Source organism: Leptidea sinapis, chromosome 8 (assembly GCF_905404315.1).
Source record: "Leptidea sinapis chromosome 8, ilLepSina1.1, whole genome shotgun sequence".
NCBI lineage: Eukaryota > Metazoa > Arthropoda > Insecta > Lepidoptera > Pieridae > Leptidea > Leptidea sinapis.
The window spans coordinates 10,182,737-10,208,730 of NC_066272.1; the positions used below are offsets into that span (position 1 = coordinate 10,182,737).

At 36.6% G+C, this 25,994-nt stretch overlaps 2 protein-coding genes across 3 annotated transcripts in view; one reads left to right on the forward strand and one right to left on the reverse strand.

The window, feature by feature from the left end:
* LOC126965772 (glutamate dehydrogenase, mitochondrial) overlaps positions 1-20,565 on the reverse strand; it is a 42,487-nt gene extending 21,922 nt beyond the window's left edge. The window contains exons 1-2 of the mRNA XM_050809529.1: positions 19,944-20,565; positions 5,787-5,987 (exon numbers count right to left, since the gene is read on the reverse strand). Coding sequence (XP_050665486.1) covers positions 5,787-5,987; positions 19,944-20,376 — 634 coding nt within the window. The 5' untranslated portion in view covers positions 20,377-20,565. The remainder of the gene's footprint in view (positions 1-5,786; positions 5,988-19,943) is intronic.
* Positions 20,566-21,568: 1,003 nt separating this feature from the next.
* LOC126965777 (F-box/LRR-repeat protein 7-like) lies at positions 21,569-23,490 on the forward strand. Of its 2 annotated transcripts, none has more exons than XM_050809537.1 (2): positions 21,569-21,735; positions 21,967-23,490. In XM_050809537.1, exon 2 carries the CDS (start codon positions 21,974-21,976, stop codon positions 23,003-23,005), a length of 1,032 nt encoding a protein of 343 aa, XP_050665494.1. In that variant the 5' UTR covers positions 21,569-21,735; positions 21,967-21,973; the 3' UTR covers positions 23,006-23,490. The 2 variants fall into 2 exon arrangements, with proteins under 2 accessions (XP_050665494.1, XP_050665495.1); XM_050809538.1 differs by lacking the exon at positions 21,569-21,735 and adding an exon at positions 21,806-21,898.
* The last annotated feature ends 2,504 nt before the right edge of the window (positions 23,491-25,994 follow it).

Genomic DNA, 25,994 nt, shown 5'->3' on the forward strand with positions numbered 1-25,994 from the left:
AATGTAAATTAATACAAAAGTTATTGAGTACAGTAGCTGCATCATCCACACACACCATAAATAAATAAGGGTATTCTGTGAGCATTTTATAAGAGATTATAAATAAATAAATATGTATATATCCATACATATATATACGTGGCAACCCCTTGCCAGACTAACCCTTAATGTTCATGAAATTATAATTTTAGTTACGTCATAGTATAAAGGCTGATTTTAATATATAATACTTGGGTAATAAGTAGACGATGTTTCCTTATTAGCCAGACACTTTTGATAGTTCACGGGCTCCTGCTCTAGCACGTTACGCGTAAAACCACACCTTCTGTTGCTATAGCGATCAATATTTAGCAACTCTCGGACTCTGTATCAAAATCGCGTGCACTTATCTGTAGATAATATCATCTGACAATCTTATAATACAGTTGCCGCCTCTGTGCGATTGATGGATAAACGTAAAAAATGAGTACATAAAACAAGTATGCAAAAATAATAATAAATGTATTGAACATAGACCGGTATATGTTTTGAACTGTACTCTATCAATTATTCTAATATTTATTTATTTATTGGTAATCGTTAGCGTTACAGTAAACGTTAATAAACAATAATATATAACATAATTCTTAATTCCATTATAGATTACTCATATTCACAATATTATTTTACAATAGTTTTACAACAGGATATATTACAGAACAACTGCCTCTTGTGTTTCTTATTTACTGTGTGTATGTTTGTGTGTGGGTGTGAAAGGGTATGTGTGTGGTTAGTAGATAACAATATGTATATATTTTAAACAAATGAGTAAGGCACTGCTTTAGACTTGTGTAATTTAATAATTTCACGCTTCAATTTATCCTTTTCTAACATGAAGATATCTAGAATATCATAGTTATTATTGTAATTATTTTGAATCCTGCAAATAACCGAGTTTTTATAATAGTTCGTTTTGGTACGTGGTGCAACCAGGAGTTTCGTATGACGTGTTCTATATTGTGGTACATCAAACGATAGGGCACTTAATGATTCAGAACAGTTTGTATTGCCTGACAATTAAGAATGTAGAAACATTACATCTTGTTACATCTTGTTGTTTAATTTGATAGATAATTTCATACTAGAGGAGACTAGAAAAATGCTCATCATATGGAATCTGAATCTGCTAGAAACCGTCATAATCATAATGTTAACACGAGGAACAGACATAAGCTTATAATGCCTACTACTCGGTTAAGTCGAGTTAGTAAGTCTTTTGTGGGACGATGTATATGCTTTTACAACAAGATCCCAGAAAATGTTCAAAACAAAAGTATTGTTATTCAAAAGAATTGTTAAAAAACGCTTGTGTGGTTACTATAACATAAATAACTTTCTTAATGATACTACAGATTGGGAATGGAGCGACTGCTCACAGGCTATTAAATAATAAGTTTAATTGTACAATATTACTTTGTAAACATATTTTTTCGATGAAACAAAAAAGCTCGCTGAGTTTGTTGCGCCCGTTCTTCTCAGGTCAGGTCTTCTCAGGTTTTTGACGTTCACATCCTATTTTGTATAAAAATATTTGAATTTGGAAGTGGTGTGTAAACAATTGCATGATGCTGAATATTTTTAAACATTCACTCCATCGACATTCATTAATACAAGAATATCCGGACGACCGAGCCTTGCTCGGATTTTTAAGAATGTACAAAACTTGAACAAAAAAAAATGTAATAGGACATCTGGATTCGAACCGGGGTCTTCTGCTTTCCGGATCACCCAATGTCCCATCTGAGCTATAATAGTCTTGTATATAGTGGCGAAATTTACCTTTGTATTCTAATGTTATTGTAGCTGTTTCTCATTCAAACATGGATAAAACCATTTTTTTTAAATTGAAACCTAGCTAGATCGATTTATCACCCCCGAAGTCCCCTGCATACTTAATTTTATGAAAATCGTTGGAGCCGTTTCCGAGATTCAGAATATATACAGGGTGTCCCGTAATCAGTGGACCAACGGGATACCCGTGATAGGGGTGGTCATCATCTCTCGAAAACACCAAATTTTACTGTTCTAGGGCCAGTAGTTCAAAAGATATGATTTTTTAAGCATTATTTTGAAAATTCTACCCTTATCAACACAAAAGTTGAAAAAAAATATTTTTTATTTTTATTTTGCCCTGTTTCTTAACTTAAGGTGGCTGAGGAAACATGTGTCTTCACAATTAAATCCATTTTTGTGAATAAATATTGCCAAATTAAAAATTAAAAACCAAAACATGCGCAAATATCAAATAACTAAATTTGCAACGTGATGTTTGAAGCAAGCTAGTGCAAAAAAAATGTATGACAGCCTTGCGGACCATTATTTAAAAAACATCTGCAGTTCATACTGATTCCAAAAAGGTATAACAATATTACATTTTACAAAAAAAAATAACTTAATAACCAATTTTAGACTCCAATTGCGAGAAACATTTAAGCGCTATCTATTCTGAGAATTATTTTGTTATCGAGAGAGAGATAACACAATATGCTATCTCTTTCTCGCTCAGGTACCTTTTTCGTTTACGGGGTCCTATTGGCCGACGCCTATGATCCCCACACCCTAATTTTTCAAATTATTCTTAGTTTCATCAGAGACTTGCTCATAGCTCGTAGCTGCACACGTGTTTTTTACTTCGCTACCATTACGACTCTTTTTTTTGGTGACTGACGCTTGAATTGGACCTTGTTTGTCTTTGTGATTTGGATACTGTTTGCCCGGATTTTATAAAATGCCTAATACCTATACTCCTCGTGAATATGCTGAGATGTATTTTATTTACGGTCTGTGTAATGCAAACGCTCGGCAAGCAGCCCGTACGTATCGTGAGCGCTATCCTAATCGCGACCGCTATCCGGATCATCGAATTTTTCTCCGTGTAAATAACGCGTATTTAGAAGGCAGAATTCCCGGAGCTGCAAACAACGTGGGAAGACCTAGAAGAGTCGATGAACTTCAAATACTGGCCGAAGTGACAGAAGAACCTTCTACGAGTGTTCGTCGTATTTCAAGACGTACTGGTATAGCAAAAACAACAGTACATCGCATTTTAAAAAGAAACAGTTTATACCCTTATCATATTCAACGAGTGCAGGCACTATTACCTGCTGATTATCAACGGAGGATAGATTTTTGTGCAGAGATGCTTCGCCGATGCCGACAAGATCCACTATTTTTCAATTCAATATTATGGAGCGATGAATCGTGTTTTAAAAGAGTTGGAGTGTTTAACATTCATAATTTACATGAATGGGCTGTTGTGAATCCACGTATTGTACGAGAAGATAGATTCCAGCACCAGTTTGGAGTCAATTTGTGGGCTGGAATCTTAGATGGTAAACTTATTGGTCCATTTGAGCTCCCACCGAGGCTTAATGGTGCTCGGTACTTGCAATTTTTAAGAAATGACTTAAGTAATTTATTAGCAAATGTACCACAGGAGGTATGTGAGAGGATGTGGTTACAGCATGATGGCGCACCCGCTCATTATTGCAGACAAGTGAGGGAATATTTAAACGAGTCTTACCCAAGTAGGTGGATTGGACGAGGAGGTACAATCCCATGGCCAGCTCGATCACCTGATCTTAATCCATTGGATTATTTTTTATGGGGATATTTTAAAGAATCCGTATATGAAACCGTTAACGATAACGAAAGACAGCTAAGACAAAAACTGAATGTGGTGAGTGAAAAAGTCAAAAATAATGAAAGGGCGTTAAAAAGTTTAAAAAGAAATTTTATAAGAAGATGCCGGCTATGCCTTAGAGTAAGAGGAAGACATTTCGAACATTTATTATAAGAAATAAATAAAAAAATTCTAACTATTTACTTTTGTTTTATTGTAAATTCCGCCAAGAAATTGCTATCTAATGTTGATTTAAAATAATTATTGTCTTTTATTGTTTCACAATAATGATTAATTATACCTTTTTGGAATCAGTATGAACTGCAGATGTTTTTTAAATAATGGTCCGCAAGGCTGTCATACATTTTTTTTGCACTAGCTTGCTTCAAACATCACGTTGCAAATTTAGTTATTTGATATTTGCGCATGTTTTGGTTTTTAATTTTTAATTTGGCAATATTTATTCACAAAAATGGATTTAATTGTGAAGACACATGTTTCCTCAGCCACCTTAAGTTAAGAAACAGGGCAAAATAAAAATAAAAAATATTTTTTTTCAACTTTTGTGTTGATAAGGGTAGAATTTTCAAAATAATGCTTAAAAAATCATATCTTTTGAACTACTGGCCCTAGAACAGTAAAATTTGGTGTTTTCGATAGATGATGACCACCCCTATCACGGGTATCCCGTTGGTCCACTGATTACGGGACACCCTGTATATATATACAAGAATTGCTCGTTTAAAGATATAAGATTATGTCATTAATGGTAATGTCATTAGGGACTTGGGCGTCATCTTTGTCTCGGACTGATTCTTCAAAAGCTTTTATGATTATATTTGTTCTAAGGGAAATTTGTTATTAGAATTGCTAGAATTAGAACCATTTAAACAATATTATACAATGGCATAATGTGAAGTAGGGGAGACCGAGGGGATTTGAAACAGTATCGATTTCTGGGAAATTAAAACAGTTATCGATTTGGTAGCGTCGCTTTTCAATTACTTACCTCCACGGACTGACGTGTCAAATTGACACTGTCAATTCGCGTCGGTGGATTAGTCGCGTGTTTGTGGAGTTCTGCGTGCCATGCGACAAAAATCGTGAAAGGTATTAAGTTTTAAACGTTTTTTTTTCGATGCCTATATAATAATAATAATAATAAAGGGTCGGTTACAGAAAGCAGCTGTTTTGGGAACGGCACGCATCGTGCGGAAGTTCCTCAGTCTGCCCTAACCACCGGCGGAATTGTCGTGAACCAACGCCGACGGGACTCTATTTTTTATATTTATGTAATGTTATATATATATATATATATAAATGTAGAAAATAAGATGAAATTGTAATAAAGAGAATAATAATATCAATAATAAGATACGTAATACGTTACCAGCCTTTGAGGAAACAGTCAGTCAGTCAGTCGCCAAGGCGTAAAGTTCAAGTTTCAGATCATCTGTAGCCAATAGATTGCAATCTATCCTCAAAGGCCGGTAATGCTGTGCAAAGCATGACTGTGCGAGACAAATGTAATTACATATCGCGCAGTTGTTCAACGTCAGATAACGAGGTATTTTTTTTAAAAGTTTAGGAACAATATAGATCTTGACACCAACTACTAAGGTCCTTTACATTTTTCCTTCGAATTATAAATTCAAATGTTTTTGTTCAAAATAGGATGTGACATCACTTATTGAAAGTAAAAAAAAACTATCACCCATTCCAAAATGAATGCCTCAGGCCTGAGAAGAATGGACGCAACAAACTCAGCGGGCTTTTTTTTCATCAAAAATTTGTTTACGTAATATTGTACAGTTAAACTTATTATTTAATAGCCTGAGGGCGATCGCTCCATTCCCCATCTACCACAGATCATTAAGAAAGTCATTTATGCTATACAAACGTTTTTTAACAATTCTTTTGAATGACGAAATACTTTTGTTTTGATCATTTTCTGGGATCTTGATGTAAAAGCATATACATCGCCCCACAAAAGACTTACAAACTCGACTTAGCTTAGTTTCTAGCAAATTCACTTATGTCCCTATGAACATACATTACATTATCAAGAATATATTAACAGTAATTTTATTCATTGCAAATGCCTACTGTTTCTGTATAAACTTACCAATAAATCCTTTCTTGGCCAGCTCTAGAGTGAACCTTCGCGTGATCTTCTCGAGCTCATGTTCAGAGTACTCCTTGGGGTTGATCTTAATTCCAGCCTTGGCTCCACCGAACGGAACGTCGACACAAGCGCACTTGAAGGTCATAAGAGCTGAAAGGGCCTTCACTTCATCCCGTGTTACGTCTGTTGAGAATCTTATACCTGTAGAACAAATAATAGATTAGTCTATAATTCGATTTCATCAGTAACAGTTGGATGGCTTCAATAAATTTAAACCCTTTTCACTATGAAGCTATGAAAAATTGTTAGTAAACTTATAATCTAATTATTGTGTTAGTAATTAATTATATATACGAAGTGGCATATTATTTTTATTATGTGGGCAACATACGGACAGTAGCCGCTGTCGGCGATAATATAAAACGCCCAAAATATTTTTAGTAGTGAAACTTCTTTACATTGTTTTGATTTGAAACTCGATGCAACGAAAAAGCCAGACGATAAGAGACAAAAACAAGTAAATGTATAATAGAATTCAGCGGGCGAAAGAATGAGATAGGGAGCAATATATAGTGTTTTGGTACCAGGCGCTCATAGTTGAAGAAGAGATTGCCTTATGTATGACGCGAGTATACCATAATATACCTTCAAAAAAAGCGCGTAAACCTTCCTTAAAGGCCGGCAACGCTCCTGAGATTCCTCTAGTGTTGCAAGAGAATGTGGGTGGCGGTGATCACTTAACACCAGGTGACGTACGTCACCCGTACGCTGGTACGTACCAGGAGAACATAAATATGGTAGCGGTGATAGTTAATGTCTTTGATAGCGATTGAAATCACGTGTAGTCCTAGCAACATGTACCAGGACTTCATATGCAGTTTAGAGGTTCATGCACATCTTAAAATTATAATACTGCTGCCAAAAAGTGTTTACCAAACTGAAGTGCAATTGTATGAATTGCTTATTGTATTGAATACCTATGTAATGAAATGTCATTGAATGAATTATTTGTACTCCGAATATATAGGTATTTAATGTTTTTTATTAAAATCAGTTAAGTGGTGATTTTAATGTAAATTTGCATCGGATACAGGGATTCAGTTGATTTAGTTTTTGGCCGCCAAATTTAATTTGAAAATGTGCAGCAGTCGCACTGTATCAACAAAAAGATCACCCTCTTGAATCATTAGTCGAAAATATAAGCTCTGATTATGATGAATTAAATGTAAAATAAATATCAAACTTTGTATCACTATGATCATTACTAAAACCTACAATTATCCTCTTCCCGAAATTTTACATTCTTGAAATTATCTTGAAGCCAAAACATTTAAAGGTTTCATTTCTACCACGTGTGAATTGGAAACATGGTTTTTATTAATATTTTCATGTGACAATTTATGCACAATATATCATTATGTGAAGTTATGCATTCAAACAAACTGAAAGTTTTGGAATTACATTAAAAACACCGTGAAATTGAGAAAAAGAAGATCAGCTGGCCAGACTACGACAAATATTGGTTAACGATGATTAAAACAATAAAGTTATCTAACGCATTATTAAGAAAATTCCTCGTTTAATTTGAGTATTGTAAAAACTTTACTACTGGATGATTCGTATCTTGCCAGTTGCTACCACGGCAGTTCAATTTGGGCCAAGACATCTATTATTAGTTGGCCAGCAATAGAAGTTTTTTCTTGTCATTTGGAAGTATAACACTACTTCATCACAGCTTTGATTTGTGAAATTTTTATAATTGTACAGAAGACAACTTTGTTGTGTAGGTATTATTTTATTAAACGTACCCAATAAAAGAGTTTATGAGAAGCCCGCTGAGTTTCTTGCGCCCGTTCTTCTCAAGTCTGAGGCATACTTTTTCGCAAGGGTACCAGTTTTTGACTTTTAAATAAGTGATAAAACATCCTATCTATATCTTTATATATATATTTCTTGTGTGCGTGTGTATGTCACTGAACTCCTCCTAGACGGCAGGACCGATTTTAATGAAATTTTTTTTGTGAGTTCAAGGGGAATCGAGGATGGTTTAGATTTACAATTGATTATGCCCTGTGCTGCCTCGGGGCGTAAAAAGAATAGGGTAGTCCCAGGTCCAAGGGTGTCGTAAGAGGCGACTACGGGCTTTTTGAAAGTGGGAGAGTCACGCTGCTGTCTTATGACGTCAGCACAATCGGGCCAGACTCGTCCGGGTTACTTACCACACTCGCACAGAATACCGGCGTGAAGTAGCGGCCTAGTGCCGCTATGTTTCGCATAGGTTAGTGTCGAGGACCGGAGGCCCCCCCCCCCCCCCCCCCCCCAACAAAATATGAGAGCGGTCCTAAAAAATAAATTACCCCAGGAGGGTACCGGCTCTTGTAGAGCCGGAGAATCCCTCCCCGAGCATTCGCGCTCGGGCTGCCCCTCGTATTCTGGGGAGGGCACAGTACCGCGTATGTCACAGGACAAACAGGGCAGCAACACCACGGCACCCCGCTCCACGCTTAATGTGGACTTTTGTAACATCCGGGGAATTCACTCCAACTTAAACGCCGTCCACCACCACCTTGAGACGGCGCAGCCGGCCTTGTGTTTCCTTACGGAGACGCAGATATCTCGACCTAGCGATACGTCATATTTAACGTACCCCGGGTACAAAATTGAGCATAATTTCATGCCTCATGCCGGGGTATGTGTGTACGTTAGGGAGGATATCTGCTGTCGCCGTCTCGGCAATTTTGAGGGTAGGGGCCTGTCTACTCTCTGGCTCCGCGTAGATTTAGAGGACCGCGTCCGCATCTATGCGTGTGTCTACAGGTCCCATAGTGGTAACGCAGAAACGGATCACCTCATGGGCTGCGTTCAAGCGGCATTTGATGACGTGCTTGCTCAGATCCCCTCCGCTGAAATCGTAGTCTTGGGTGATTTCAACGGGCACAATGCCGAATTGCTTGGATCACGTACCACAGACTACGCAGGGCGATCTGTGCATAATTTTGCATTGGCGTATGGTCTGTCCCAATTGGTTGAGTCGCCGACGCGGCTCCCGGATGTGGATAGCCACATGCCGTCCTTATTAGATCTTCTGCTGACTACACATCCCGATGGTTACCAGGTCTCTCTCGACGCCCCTCTCGGAACGTCCGACCATTGCCTGGTCAGGAGTGTAGTGCCTATCCGACGCCAACGTCGCAGACCACCAGCGACCCGCCGCGTTTGGCACTACAAGTCAGCAGATTGGGATAGGATGCGTTCCTTTTTTGCATCCTACCCTTGGGGCAGGGTTTGTTTCCTTTCAGATGATCCTAGTGCCTGCGCCGTTGCAGTAGCCGATGTGATACTGCAGGGCATGGATATTTTTATACCAAGCTCTGTAGTACCGATAGGTGGCAGATCACAGCCCTGGTTCGATGCGTCAGTTAGAGCAGCATCTGACTGCAAAAAACAGGCGTATCGAACTTGGGTTGCGGCGCTGGGCTCAAAGGATCCGAACTGCAAAGTTCTGAAGAGGAAATATAACCGTGCCTCCAGATTTTTTAAGCGGCAAATCACCCGTGCTAAATCGAAGCACGTCGTCAAAATTGGCGAGCAGCTTTCCAGTTACCCGAGCGGAACACGCAAGTTCTGGTCGTTGTCGAAAGCTGCTCTTGGTAACTTCAACCAGCCGTCCATGCCGCCGTTGCACGTGAGGAATGACACCCTGGCCCATACGGCAAAAGAGAAAGCCGATCTCCTGTGCACTCTTTTTTCCTCCAACTCGACTCTTGACGACACCGGAAAAACACCGCCGACCATCCCGCGGTGTCAGAGCTCCATGCCTGAAGTACAGTTCCGACAGAAAACTGTTAGGCGAGCTCTGTTTTCGTTGGACGTCAGGAAGTCGAGCGGGCCGGATGGCATTTCTCCAATCGTGCTTAGAACGTGTGCCCCTGAGTTGACGCCGGTGCTAACGCGTTTATTCCGGCACTCTTATTCAAAAGGCGTAGTCCCTGATTCATGGAAGTCAGCCCTTGTCAATCCGATCCCAAAAAAAGGAGACAGTTCGGATCCGGCAAACTACAGGCCTATTGCTATTACCTCCCTACTCTCCAAAATTATGGAGAGCATAATTAACCGCCAGCTCTTGGTATACCTTGAGGGTCACCAGTTGATCAACGACCGGCAGTACGGCTTTCGCCATGGTCGGTCGACTGGCGATCTTCTGGTATACCTAACACACAGATGGGCGGCGGCTATTGAAAGCAAGGGGGAAGGCCTGGCAGTTGGTCTGGATATAGCGAAGGCCTTTGATCGTGTATGGCACAAGGCGCTCCTCGCAAAACTTCCATCATTTGGGCTTCCCGAGAGCTTATGCAAGTGGACCTCCAGCTTCCTCACTGGGCGCAGCATACAGGTCGTTATCGACGGTTATTGCTCGAATCCCAAGCCCGTGAACGCTGGAGTGCCCCAAGGCTGTGTGCTATCTCCCACGCTGTTTCTTCTGCATATCAATGATATGTTGGACACCGCCAACATACATTGCTATGCAGACGACAGCACTGGTGATGCCGTATACACGGGCCATGCAGGTCTCTCTCGGGAAAAGGTCGACCAGTGCCGGGTGAAACTTGTGTCTTCTATCGAGTCCTCTCTCGAGAAGGTCGCGGAATGGGGTAAGTTGAACCTTGTCCAATTTAACCCCCAGAAGACTCAAGTTTGTGCGTTTACCACTAAAAAAACCCCATTTGCCGTATCACCGCTCTTCGAGAACACTTCCCTTAAAGCCTCGCCTAGTATCGGAATACTGGGTCTCGAAATCTCGAGCAATTGCCAATTCCATGGCCATCTGGAGGGCAAAGCCAAACTGGCTTCAAAGAAACTGGGCGTCATAAATAGAGCACGGCAATACTTCAAGCCGGCCCACATTCTAGCGCTCTACAAAGCGCAGGTCCGGCCTCACATGGAGTATTGCTGTCATCTCTGGTCTGGCGCACCCCAGTATCAGCTCGATCCATTTGACCGCGTGCAACGCAGAGCAGCTCGAATTGTCGGGGACCCAGTACTCTGTGAACGACTGGATCACTTGGCGTTGCGTAGAGACGTCGCTTCATTGTGTGTCTTTTACCGCATTTATCACGGGGAGTGTTCCGAAGAGCTGTTCAACCTGATTCCTGCCGCCGAATTTCACCTTCGTACGACACGCCACAAGTTACGATATCATCCCCACCATCTGGATGTGTGGCGGTCCTCCACAGTGCGGTTTTCGAGGAGCTTTCTTCCTCGTACCACGAAGCTGTGGAATGAGCTTCCTTGTGCGGTGTTTGCGGGACGATACGACATGGGTACCTTCAAGAAAAGCGCGTACACCTTCCTTAAAGGCCGGCAACGCTCTTGTGATTCCTCTGGTGTTGCAGGAGAGTGTGGGCGGCGGTGATCACTTAACACCAGGTGACCCGTACGCTCGTTTGTCCTCCTATTCCATAAAAAAAAAAAAAAAAGAACTACCTCCTAAACGGCTGGACCGATTTTGATGATTTTTTTCTTTGTTTCAGTGAATTTGAGATTGGTTTAGATTCTCAATTCCGCCCATATAATATAATTCTCTTGCTCATGTGTATGTTAGTGAACTGCTCCTAACGGCTGGACCGATTTTTCAAATTTAAGACATGTGTACAGGACAACGTCTGTCGGGTCCACTAGTAATATATAAAAATGAATTGCTGTTCGTTAGTCTCGCTAAAACTCGATAACGCCTGGACTGATTTAGCTAATTTTGGTCTTGAATTATTTGTGGAAGTCCAGAGAAGGTTTAAAAGGAAATGAATTAATATGAAAATATTTTGAATTAAATAAAAACAACAATTTTGTTTTTTCTTTAATGTGTCTCCCGTCATTCAGTAATCAAATTGAAAGAATAGTTTAAAATGAATAACTAATTAGAATCTCTATCTTTCTAATTTTCTCAGGAGGTAAAAAACAAACTTAATTTTAGCTACCTGTAAACTTTGTCACATAACTGATTTACTACAATTGTTAACTATGATTGCAATACAACGTTTGCTGGGTCAGCTAGTTTTTAATAAATATATTTGACTTGGAATTTGATGTGGATAGTACGCAGTGGAACGGTTTAACAGCATAGTAGCAAAACTAGTTGGTGGTTCAAAAAGGACAGAACCTTAGAGATTCTTACCAGGTTTCATTTAACTCGCATAAAGCCTACAAAACGCCTAGTCAGGGTGGTAGTCACAAAGGCAAAAAAACCTCTTAGAAATGAGGCAACGAAGAAAGATGAGACAAATGAGTCATGAGAAAGATCAGTGGAAAAACAAACAGACTTCTTCTTTCAAAAAGAAACGACTGGAACAATGGAGAGCAGTGTAAAAAAACTGACATGCCGCAAGAAATATTTAAAAGCGGAAAAAAACGAACTTTTTAGCAAATCTAAATATGAGCGGCGAGAAAGGTGTTTTTTGTATTAATTTGAATTATAATTTTCTGTAATTAATGTATGATGAAATTAAATTAATTTTATTTATTCTATTGTTAGTAACCTTTGTTTTTAACCTGTTATAAGTAAAAACTGTAGAATCATGTAATTATTATATCTTTATATATATAATTCTTGTGTGCGTGTGTATGTCACTGAACTCCTCCTAGACGGCTGGACCGATTCTAATTAAACTTTCTGTGTGTATTCAGGTGGATTCGAGAATGGTTTAGATTCACAATTGAACTACCTCCTAAACGGCTGGACCGATTTTGATGATTTTTTTTGTGTGTTGCAGTGAATTTGAGATTGGTGTGTGTCTTCAGGTGGATTTGAGAATGATTTAGATTCACAATTGAACTACCTCCTAAACGGCTGGACCGATTTTGATGATTTGTTTGTGTGTTCCAGTGAATTTGAGATTGGTTTAGATTCTCAATTCCGTCCATATAGTGTATTTTAGAGGACTCCTTCTAACAGCTGGACCGATTTTTCAAATTAAAGACGTGTGTCCGAAATTTCCGACAGAAGGTCTGTTGGGTCCACTAGTAATAACTATAAAAAAAATAAATTAATTATGTATGTATTGTAATTTACTTAAATTCAATTTAATCGTGATTTAATTTTTAAAACATATAAATTTTTTACTTTTTAATGTACTTGCTTTTTATGTAAGAATGTTTTTTGCGCCTATAATTGAGGTAGCACTCAACTTGTATTTTTGTCTATATTTTTTTTTGCATGAATTAGTGTATTCTTTGTTGGTGCAATAAATAAAAAAATAAAATAAAAGCTGTAGAATCCACAAGGAAACTATACTGCAGAGTGCATCGGAATAATAATAAAGAGAAAAATTTAAAGAAATAAACATTTTGACTGTTGCTTCTCAATACATATTTGATAATGTTGTATCTTCATAAGCACATTGAGGAATTTTCTAGAAACTGTGACATTCATAATGTTAACACGAGGAACAAACATAAACTTGTGTACTCGAGTTAGTAAGTCTTTTGTTGGGCGATGTATATGCTTCTACAATATGATCCCAGAAAATGTACAAAGCAAATGTGTTACGAAATTTAAAAGAATTGTTAAAAAAGTTTGTGTGGGAAAGGTTATTATAGCATAACGATTTTCTTAATGACACCACGGACTGGGAATAAAGCGAACACTCTCAGGCTCTTTAATTATAAATGTTTATTGTACGATATCACATTGTAATCTATATTTTATATTAAAAAAAAAGCCCGCTGAGTTTCTTGCGCCCATTCTTCTCAGGTCTGAGGCACTCTCTTTTGAATGGGTGGTAGTTTTTGACGTTCAATAAGAGATTTTAAATCCTATGATGAATAAAAATATTTGAATTTGAAATAAGAAGGAGGTAAGAGAACAAACGAGCGTACGGATCACGTAATGTTAAGTGATCACTGCCGCCTACATTCTCTTGCAATACCAGAGGAACCACAGGAGTGGCAATGAGTTTCTTGCCATTGATATTCAAAAGAGTCATTTCTTTGACCCAAATCAAATCAAAATCAGTTTATTCACGTAGGTCACGGAAATGACACTTATGAATGTCAAAAAATAAAGGCCAGCCATCGCCTCCCTCGACCATATTTTAGTCCCACGTCGCCGCCACAAGCAGTGACATTTAAGCGAGGATGATGAAAACTGTCACAAGAACTCAACTAAATAACAAAAAAACAAGAATGTTCATCTAAAATATATTCAACAACACTCACTAAACACCTCTACTTATAATTTGACCGTTTTGCTTTTACTATAAACTACTTGATAAATTTTCTATATGAGGGCCCCATTGGAGTTTGGCATCTAGCGTTATTCCAAGAAAAACAGCGGGTTTCAACTATATCTAATTTCACGTTTTTAAGCTGTATATCGATTGACACTTGCTTAACTAAGGTAAAGTAAATTTAATGCATTTCGTTTTATTAGATACCATTAAGTAACAAGTTATAAGCTCAAAATAATAATATTAAGTTGATTTATGACAGCAAGTGCGTATTCCACGCATTGCCCGTTTGAAAATGTTGTATTGTAGGGACAATAGGGCAGTAACGAACATTTTATGTAGTGTTGTGTGTACAAAGAATATTTAATCTTTCTTTTATTAAACTTGGTGTTTTCAGCGATTTGTTATCGATATCAGAGCTATGATTAAATTCATTCCACGTACTTAATGCCGTGTGACTGATGATGTGAATAAGATTATTTTCTAGGGCTGTTCTCTCTAATATCGATAATTCCCCAAACTAATAATAAACGACTAACTAAGCCGAAAAAGTCCTATACATATTCCATCGTAAATATTGTTTGCAGGGACTTTGTTCATTTGACCTAAATATATTATTAGACTGAAATTCTTCTGTCACGGTTTGTTCTTATTATGTAATGGGTAGTATTGAAATCATCGAATACTAATTCGAGTTACTAAGTTCCTTGTTGGGCGATTTATATGGTTTTACAACATGATCCCAGAAAATGTACAAAACAATTATGTGTTACTTAATTCAAAAGAATTGCAAAAAATGTTTATGTGGTAAAGGTAACTAAGTTTAATAACATAAATTACTTTTTTATGGTACCACACCATGGGAATAGAGCGATGAATATTTATTTAAAAAAAAATGGCCCGCTGAGTTTCTGCGCCAGTTCTTATAAAGCATATTATAATATTTACAACCGAGTGTTAAATTTTCACATTCAATAAATAATTTACAATACAACTTGGATAAAAATATTTGAATTAAAAACCTAGGGGTGTCAAAAATACTAATTATGGTGTACTGAAGTACAAAGTGGACGAAAGACTGATGCAAACACAAATATCGAAAATACGAATTGTTTAGCGAAAAAAATTCTACAAAACAATTTTACAGCTCACATTATATTCAATGTCTGGCAAATATTTTATTACAGCGCTAGACACTAACCCCCTTATTCATAATGGTCCGCTAACTTTAAACAGCCGCTAAGGAGTGTTTTTTCTCATTCTGACTTGGGTCAATAGAAGAAGACAGAGTGAGAATTAGCAATGCTTTAAGTTAGCAGACTATTATGAATAAGGGGGTAATTGAGTTGTTTTATTTATCATGTTAACTCCTGTAATTTTATAGAAATATATATTTACTTTAAGCTTTATAATATTACTGAATTAAACAGAATTCCCAAGGATTAACCAGGCACCACAAGCGGCGCCCGTTCAAGAGAATGATGCACGGACCAGCAATTGCTTCCCAAGCATATCTTAGGGAAAGTAACCAGGCCGCCACGAGCAGAAAATATATATTTTAATCAATAGTAGGTATCTACTACTGATTAAAATATACTGATAAAGACTTAATAATGATAACTAGATTAAAACGCGTTAAAAAATGATAATGATATCATTCTGAATGGAATGATATGATTTCAATCAGTTTTAAAATTTTCAAAGTATTTAAAATAGATTTAAGTGTGAATCTACGCTTGTGGACATACCTAGTATTAAAAATGGAGGTGGGTAAACTAAAAAGAATAAATAGGGGGTGCCTCAATGAATCCTACGGCAGATGAACAATCGAAAATAATGAAATATGTAAATTATTATGTAATCACAACATCATCTGAGCTCTATGATCGGCAGTTACTGACAGTCATTGAAAAATGACAATCCAAATTTGAGTAGGGTGGCACAGCACAGGGGTGCCCGTTAGGGCCATTATTATAATTCGTACATCTTTGCAGCTGTCGTTTCTAGCTGTTGATATCCACAAAAACCGACCATATTATCGGGTCCGTCAGTTATCTCACCGGGTGATAATATTATTAATATTATATTCACACCTCCTGCTCGACAATTACAATGTCATAATAAAAACAAAATCCATTTAAAACGTACAGGTATAATTTTTTTAATACTGGCCTCCGTAAATAATAATTAAAACGATAAATACCTCGAGAGATATATTATAAGTTTGATCACAATTCATAGAGAACAAAAACAAAGCCAGGGCCTTTCATAGGCCCGCAATAGTATTATTACTGTTTGATGTACAAAATAATAACTTTATAAACGCACATTTTCATTTCCTCGCAGGTTTAAGAGGTAGAATATTTACCTATAAGTAAGCCTAAGTCTTCGGAGGCTTCACTCAGAATCCAATATGGCGTCCTTCATAATGTAGAAGTATAATCTACCATGTGACGTATTTTGTTGAATAGCAAAATATCAAATTGCCGACCGACAATCAAAACGAAATTGTATAGATATCCTAGGATTAGTTGTAGATCGCATAAATCGTTTTAGCGAATTATACATTACATAATGGTGATACGAGAATGACGTCACAGCCACGCCCCCTGTTGCCTCCAGCAACATAGTTAGGCCACGTTCGACAAGCAAGAGGGCTGACGTGGACAATGCTTTTATCAATTCTCTAAACGCTAGAACATTGAAACTATTCGTCCGTATCAACAATTTGATTGGTGTGCCTGCGTTTGGTTATTTATAACCATGAATGTTATTGCCCCTCGGTACAAGAGATTGTTTCCGAGGTGCAAATTCCATAACTAACATAAAATAGATTCGCGACTGCCCACAGCAGATCTGATTCGGTCGGATATCGGTAATGTTTGCGCGCTTAGTGTTCTACCCTCGACGACGTGACATTATTCAGGGTCTCGGTATTGTCGGAAGAAAGCCAGTATGCGGGTTTGTACTTAAATCCTGCAGATAGACGCTTCAATAATAGTAGTAACGTTCGTGCAGTATCGAGAACTTGGTACAAACCCAGATCCACGATACTCCAACCATCGCCAGAGTCTATCATTTCGTTTTCCATTACAGTCCCAGTAATAGTCAAGCGCCTTTATGCATTTATGTGGTGTTAGGAGGTAAACCCACTTACCATTCGGTTATCCATTGATTACAGACTTGAAATGGTATTTTAAATAAGATTCAAATCAAGTTGACCACCCCCACGTAGATGTGACACGTCATGTGTACTTGCTAGACACGATTATAATACTAAATACGCCGACAAAATTTACCTTATTATGAATATTGACTAGTCTAAATGCTGTTACAACATAAAAACTGATATTATATTAAATTTATTTATAGAACGCGTTAATTATGTTAGAAACTTCGGTCAATTCCCACCACTTAATATATTTTTTGAGGTTAATATAAAATCACAATAGAAAGGGGTGTTTTAGAAAACAGAATTGCCTTGCACAACGTGGATATGGAGACATGGGTCATTCAAATTCAAATATTTTTATTCAAAATAGGATGTGACATCACTTATTGAAAGTCAAAAAACTACCACCCATTCCAAAATGAATGCCTCAGACCTGAGAAGAATGGGCGCAACAAACTCATTGTCAAGGCAGTTCGAAAGCTACGTATCAGTCGTATATAGTACTGTCGATAAATGTAAGTACCAAGAGCTGTTTGACCTGATTCCTGCAGCCAAATTCTACCTTCGCACGACACGCCACAAATTATTATATCATCCCTACCATCTGGATGTGTGGAATTTCTCCATAGTGCGGTTTTCAAGGAACTTTTTTCCACATACTGAATGAGCTTCCTTGGGCGGCTTGGACGATACGACATGGATACACACTTTCCTTAAAAAGCCGAAAACGCTACTGTGATTCCTCTGCTCTTGCAAGAGAATGTGGGCGGCGGTGATCACTTAACACCAGGTGACCCGTACGCACGTTGTCCTCTTTTTCCATAAAATAAATGTATCAACACATCTTCTGTCGAAGATCATTAAAAGATCGATAGTAATATTAGGTTAGTCATACTTTTTCACGTTTAATAAGTGATTTTAAATCCTATTTTGGATAAAACTATTTGTATTTGAATTAAAAATTACACATTGAAAATCTAGGATGTACAATAAGTAATTTTGTGTATGTGTAAATATGCCATTACACAAGAATATGTTGAGAAGCGGCATATAAAATGTTTATTTCTTTAAATTTTTAATGCTTTTACTTCTGTTAAAGCCAGAATTATCCGAAATCCTAAAAGGAAACAAAAAAAAGCCCTCTGGGACTCGAGAATTTAGCGTATCAGCAAAGAACACCTGAAGTTTGGGGCAACAGGTCGATCTACGGGTCAGGCCCTAAATCAACCCTACAGTTAGAAAGTGACTCGATCAGATTGTTTGCAGTAAAGATTCGCGGGTGAAACGTACTATTTGTCCTATTCACTGACGAAAATGTTTCGGACTTCATAAGAGCGCCCTCGTCCGGTCCAGTCCCATGTAACCAGTTTTATTCAGAGTACCTACATTACGTCATATAAAAAAACATTCTTATTTGAAACAGCACTTATGATGAGACAAGGAACTTGATAATGTTGTTCGTTGTCTTGGTGGAATTTATTAATTAAACGCTCCTGCTACCCGGAATACTATGCAGTTGAACACGAAAACAGATGCGTGTAACTCTTGCTCGTCTTGTCAAAATACAATTTTTATTGCTCCAAACTTCAGGTGCTCGATAATTATTTAGGTAAAAGGTACTAATAAGCATACATTTCGGCCATATTGGTTTTTACGCCTACCTGCTCTTCTGCTTATAATGATACTTACTTAAATGTAATAATTCTTTTTTCCGCGAAAAGTCTAAGATCATTATTCATTACTTTATATAGTGTTCTAAGAATACATTGGGACATAGAGGTAGGTACTTATTTCTTTAGGAATATAATTATATTATATAATTATGTCAGAGTACTTACATGGTCTATATTGAATATTTAATGAATTACAAAAAAATAACAATGAAAAAGAACAAACGATCATTACTTGTATTACTATTGAAGGAGATTTTGTACATGTCCATATAAGTATCTAATTAAACTATACAAAAAAGGGTACAAATTGCTCTATTTTATCTGCAAAGTTAATTACTTTGTTTTTTTTTACCACACCCGGTATCTCGGACAGTCAAGTGAGTTTTAATTTCTTGAGATTACATGAGTAAGTACCTAAGTTGAGGTATTATAACGTAAGGATGAGATTTGTGAAAGATTATAATATTAAACACAATGATCTAACGTTGCTTGGTTAGACACCATTTTGTTAGGTACGTACCTACCTACTAAGATTATAGGTATTAAAAATAGAAACAAAGTTAATCTTTAATCTGCTGGTATTCGCATTCACGCGTTATTGGCGAGATTACATTAATATTATGTACAATGTAGGTAGGTATTTGTAACAAGTATGTACAATATGTTAGTTATCTAATTCAATATGTAATGATTAAAATAAACATGAATCTGATTTTGCAAGTCTAAACACGATAAGTAAAAATAACCCGATCTTATGTTGTAACCTAAAAATAAACAATATTAATAAAACTAACATATTGTGAAAGACCAACTTTACCACACGCTCAATAAAGATTAAGTTGGCGTTTTTAATTTATCTTATAAAAATTAATAAATCGGGTAATACATAAATACAATTGGAAAAGGATTTGGTTCCGTCCAACCTGAACATTTACTTTTAGTGATATGGTTACCTACGTAACACGGGCACGGCACAAGAAATCACGTGTTTCGCGAGCTATTAATATATCATTAGCTTGTACAACCTGACAGCCGACAGCGGGTGATGTACCCGCTACCCACGTAACTGTGATGAGTGATTTAATCTTACCTCCTTTTGTTGGGGTCCTGTGCGAGGAGTGTTGAGCTCTGTATCCAAGAATCATTTCATAATCGCCAGAATCACGCCTCAGTGGGAATTGAATTTCTAAGATATGATCACAAGGCTGCATCAGTTTCAGGATACCGGCTACTTTCTTCTTTTTCTCCTCAATGGATACTCTTGACTTCATGTCCTCCACGAGCTTATCTTCGACAACTTGGCATGCCCTATGAAAGAAGTATTCCACCATATCGAAAAATCGAGGATTCGAACTGGTTGGAATTTCTTTAAGCCTATCAGGAATCTCATGGCTCGCGTAAGATCGGCAGCAAACGTTCACTGCGGCGGGCGCTATTCTGAGGACACTACTGACTGCCTCATTTTGAATTGTGTTTTTAAGAGGCGGAGCTACAGTTCTCGCGATGGTTTTAAGATGTAACATTGTTACTGGTTTAAGTACACTTTCTGGTCGAGATAACTATCGGGCCGCCCTACACTCAGAACACACGATTTATATAACAACTGCAGAGACGACCCGCGACCCGCCCCGATTGATTGCGAGACTGCGACTCAACTACTTATACTATGCCGTATGCGGCGATCTATACACTCAGCACTACAATACAGGCCATTGATAAAACAGTAGCTACCTGCGTGACAGCCGAGTGCCGCCGCCTGACGTGTAAACCGTGACAATCTTGCATCTCTTTCTTACACTGGATAACAGATAACAAAACAAAATATTCTATAATTTATGAAATTCATGAAAGTACTAATACTAATAGATAATATTGTTTCAATATTGTTCTCCGTTTATTCAATTTTATAACACGATTATAACGTACAAAAGTTATTTTTGTTATTTTCAACCAAAGATACTCTAGTAGTCATACGAATATATTAACCTTTCCGCATCAGCGCGCTCCGGATCTCGCTGTACACTATAGATCGGCAAGCTTCCGGCATTTTCGCGGCATTTTCCCCGTGTGTATTATTTTACGTGTAGTTATAAAATGCTTATAACTAGGGTGATTTGAGTGACTGTCACTGAAAGCTATTGAAACAAGCTATAAGACCATGTATAAATTATTCATATTGTCTTTCTTTTTTATTTCACAAAGACTTTTCATTCGAAAAAAAGTGTAAAAATAGGTATATTTTAAAATAAATATTGTTATTATTGTTAATTACTTGTTTTATTTATTTCCTTTTATGTTTTTGTAATGAATAGTATATGTTAATTATAAAATTAAGCTTAAATCTCCACAAAGAACGATCTTCGTGTAAAGTCTTGATAACGACCGCTCGCTGCGCCGGCCGGGAACAAGTGGACACATAAGTGCTTTGTCCGTAAAGCTATGACGTCGAATATTGGTGGCCTTGAATCGTAACGGATCGAAATGTGTTTGGGAATTCACTCGTTCATAACTGCGTAGGCAAATAAACCATCTTGTACACCTAATAAGGGTGAAAACTGGATGAGGTAAAAGAGTGCCCCGCGGCACAGCCGCTCTCATTGTTTTTTGAATTACCAGTGCCCGCGGGCACGGCTGATGCGGAAAGGTTAAGGCCACGTCTACACGATTTTGAACGCTATTTTGTCAACGTCAGAATGATGAATGCTACAGCTGTCATTCGCTATTATGACAGTGAGTTCAAAAATAGTAAATTCGAATCCATCGAATGATCGTTAATCAAACTCAACAGCAACAGTACAGTGGCTGCATGAGACTGTTATCTAATTGATTGAGTAAACAAACAAGAATGGTGCAGCATTTGAAATAGGTAGTCATATAGAAAGGTAAGTATAGACCGTATGTTAATTGTTATGTTTATATACAAATGTCATGATGCAATTGAATCCTCTCATGACAAATTTATCTAATATGCGTCGAAATGAGTTGCACTTTTATTTACTTTACGGCGTAGAAGCGGCAAATGGTACAACAACAATAATAATTATTGTTAGTATTCTTTTAATTTTTTTTTTGTATTTGAAATATTGTACATTTTACATTCTTTATTATTTTAGCGTAATTATGGATATTTATGAAGAATATTCCTGGAAATTCAACAATTTGCCAGATGAGCTTATAATTTCGATTTTCAAATATCTTTCCATAGATGATCTGTTAACATGCAAATGTGTTTGCGTAAAGTGGAGGAGACTTTCTCTGGATCCCATGTTATGGAGGAGACTTGTGATTGTATATTCCGGAAAGCCAGGTCAAAGTGAAGTAAACGAAAAAAGTTTAAGAATAATAAAATTACACCCCAATTTAGTTTACTGTTTGAAAATACAATATGAATATAATTATTCCATAATTCAGTCCATGATGGCCAAATGTAAAAATATAATTTCTTTTGAAGTTGTGGTGTGTCGAATCAAAGAAAAATTTAAAGATGATATTAAAAAGTGGCCTCACCTAAAAAAGCTTAATTTGAAGAACACAATGCCTTTCGAAGCCATTACATGGACTATTTCTTTTGATCACTTCAAAGAGTTAAAATACATAGCTTTAGCAGAGTTTGGACTTAATTCTTCAAACTGCGAGACATTATTAGATTGTACTTGCTTGACTCACATAAATATTGAAAAGATCAAAGATTTGGAATTGGATTTCATAAAAAAATTGATTGATATGAAACAGTCCAAACTAGAAACATTGCATATTTATGGTGGGTCATCGGTTGATGATAGCTGTCTGCAGGATTTGACAAAGTGTCCAAAACTGAAAGATTTAGCCATATTAAGGTGTGAAAATCTAACAAATAGAGGACTAATCCATTTGGCCAATTTGAATCATATTGAGCGTCTTCAGATCTGGAATAATAATAACTTTACAGAGATTATGTTGTTAAAAACTTTACAAAGTCCAAACTTAATAACTTTAAAAAGTCTTAGTATGTCCAGAATTAAACACATATCCCCTGCTGCTATAGACACAATATCAGAACATTATAAAAATCTCAAATTTCTAGCCTTATACCAGTGCCCGAGAGTAATTAACTCTATTTATGGAAAACAATTAAAAGCAAAGTTTAGAAATATTGATGTTGTTCTATATTAACAATGTCAATGTTTGATAAGGCATTATCTATACGGATATAAGTTTGTGTTCAGATAAGGGTCATGACATATTAACATAAACCATTGTAGCTGACCTATTTCTATAAATAAATGAAACAAACTTTGGCCACAAACTGGATGTATTTACAAAATATTCTAAAACAACTGTGACAATGAAAAATAAATGAGAACATTATGTATATACTGATGTAACGCAACTTGAATGTTCTTTGTGTTCCTATTATATATTTTCCATCTACTGTTTGTTACAATAATTATATTAATGAAATACAATAATATTATGTGAATTTTCGTAAATGTACATCAAAACAAAAACACTACCTAGATATTATAATAATTCTAAAATTTTTACAATCTACTTAGTATTACATTTAAATATAGATGGTAATTCAAATGATAACATCTAGGGAATATACCATAATATGTTAAGTGTATAAAAATATAGAATAAGTGTTACATACTTAACATTGTAGTTTTATTTCAAACAATATCACAGAAAACCAAGTACATCTTATAACAATTTTTTGATGTTTTTTAGGAGAAGACATGGTCGGTAAATCAGAGATTTCATTAGATCTGTTTTATATACAATTTCTAAAATGTTTGCTACATAATATTTATTAATGAAATATAATAATTTTTTAATTAGGCAGATATTATGATTGAAACCATACCTATCATCAAGATTACTTCGAATATAAAATAAAATATTTATAAAATCGTAAATACCAACACTTTTGAATATTGTGAAACATATCGCATTAGTTAAAACGTTTACTACAATAATACCCAATTCATATTTCACTCTCCAGAGTCGGAGGGTAAGATTCTTTCCTGCCTATTTCGAAGATGCTAACAGCAACATTGCCTATTAATATGCCTATATATCATGTGACTTAACATGGAGTTTAGTAGAGCACATTAATAGGCGAAAACGCTTTAGTGATGGTTTCTCTGGTGTTGTATCGTCTGTAGTGATGTATCAGTGTTGTGGCACTGGGCAGAGATGATCACTCACCATCAAGTGGGTGACGGGTTTGTTTGTTTTGTTTTATATATCCCGAAAAAACATTGTTATGAATAACTGAACGGATCCTATACAATAATTATGATTAATAATCAATATCTAAAGAATATTTACAACAGTGTCTTTTATCATAGAGTACATAACCTTAATGAATTATCTGAAAAAACACACAACACAAACAGTAATAATTATTAATGCACAGAGAACGTAAGGACATACCACGCAATAAAATAAAATAGCTTGAATATTATGTGTATGTCAAAAAATATATTTTACAACATAAAAAAAAAAAAAACTTTAAACAGGAAATTGGATTTTGAATCGGCTATAAACATGAGCAGTGGAATAATATACGTGAAACGACGACACCTTAACAACAAATAGTGCAATTGAAAATCTTTTATTAATTATAAGATAATGAAAAAAGGAGTAAGTATAATAATATGATATTACTGCGATTTTTGAATTATGAGCCTAAATAACTATAGAACGTTTAAGGTCCCAATGAGAAAAATAGGGGAAGGGAGGAGTAAAGCACAAAAGATAGGTAGATACTTTAAAACTCCCAAAGCATCCAAAGAAAATAGTTCCAAACCAAAATAAAAAATTTTGATATTGTAATTTTATTGATAAATAGTGGGTCTGCAATTATATTATATCAACGATAATCCACAAACACGGTGACGGACGTGGCGACTTTCGCAATTAGTTTGACATTGTTAGTGGGAATATAAATGATGCGTTTATTATTAAACTAAGTGCATGCATACATGCACTTCATTTTTAAAAATATAATATATTATTGATTTGTCCATTATGTGAAAATAACTGCTATATACTAACCCCCTACTTCATAATAGTCTGCTGACTTAAAGCATTGCTAATTCTCACTCTGTCTTCTTCTATTGACCTAAGTCAGAATGAGAAAAAACACTCCTAAGCGGCTGTTTAAAGTTAGGGGACCATTATGAATAAGGGGGTAAGTGTACATTAATGTTTTAGTACCGTAGGTACTTACACTTCAAAACAATTTTTAAAAATGTTTGTCCATACGGGCTGGTGCGATCACAGGATTCTTGATGGCCGATCGCTTGAGATTGCCACGTAAAAAATTAAAGGGGCGGTTGCCCTCTTGTAATATATAACTAGGATAAAATTCACATCTAGCCGCGATAAAAAATAAATTTAAACTGGTGAGACGTCTCTTTTGACGAATTAACCGATTTTTTATTTTAATCTAGTTTACCGGTTAAAGAAAGTACGTTAAATTATTTAGTATCTACCTTCCGACTGCCACATTACATTGATTTTAATTAGACTGAATAATAGTAGTAGACCTTTGGACCTCAACGTAATGGTTCTGTTACGCGGGGGGCGACACTATCGCGCGTCGCGATCATTGTACAAAGGATTCGCATTGCTGTTTGACGTTAGGCGACAGTTCGGATGGCGGTCAATCGTAAGAGTTATCATAGGCATGGTTTGAGCGCGATACGTGTTCATAGTTGTCGATGATGGGCAATCAAGTTAATAGTAAGTGTGCCGCACTATCAAAAAGAAAGACGTAATGGATATAAGTGTCTGGGAATGCATTCTAGCAAAGGAAACAGCGTAGTTACATTGATACCGAGTGCGTGTACTTGTTGGACCAGAGACAATGGAGGTCTTGTAACACTAATGGCATACATTCGCTGCCCACCGAGCCTATATTATACATATAAAGATATACAGATGGAGATACAAAGAGAACCTTAAAATATTTGTAACACTCACTAGTATTCAAAATGCCTTCAAGTCACTGTATTGGTATACAGTGTAAGCTCAAATATCCGAGTCGCTAAGTGCTAGCGGAAATATATTTTTCCTCCGTCATTTAATATTTTCTTTACAACAAAAATTCCATTTTTGGCTTCACACAGGAACAAAAACCCTTTCCAAAAAA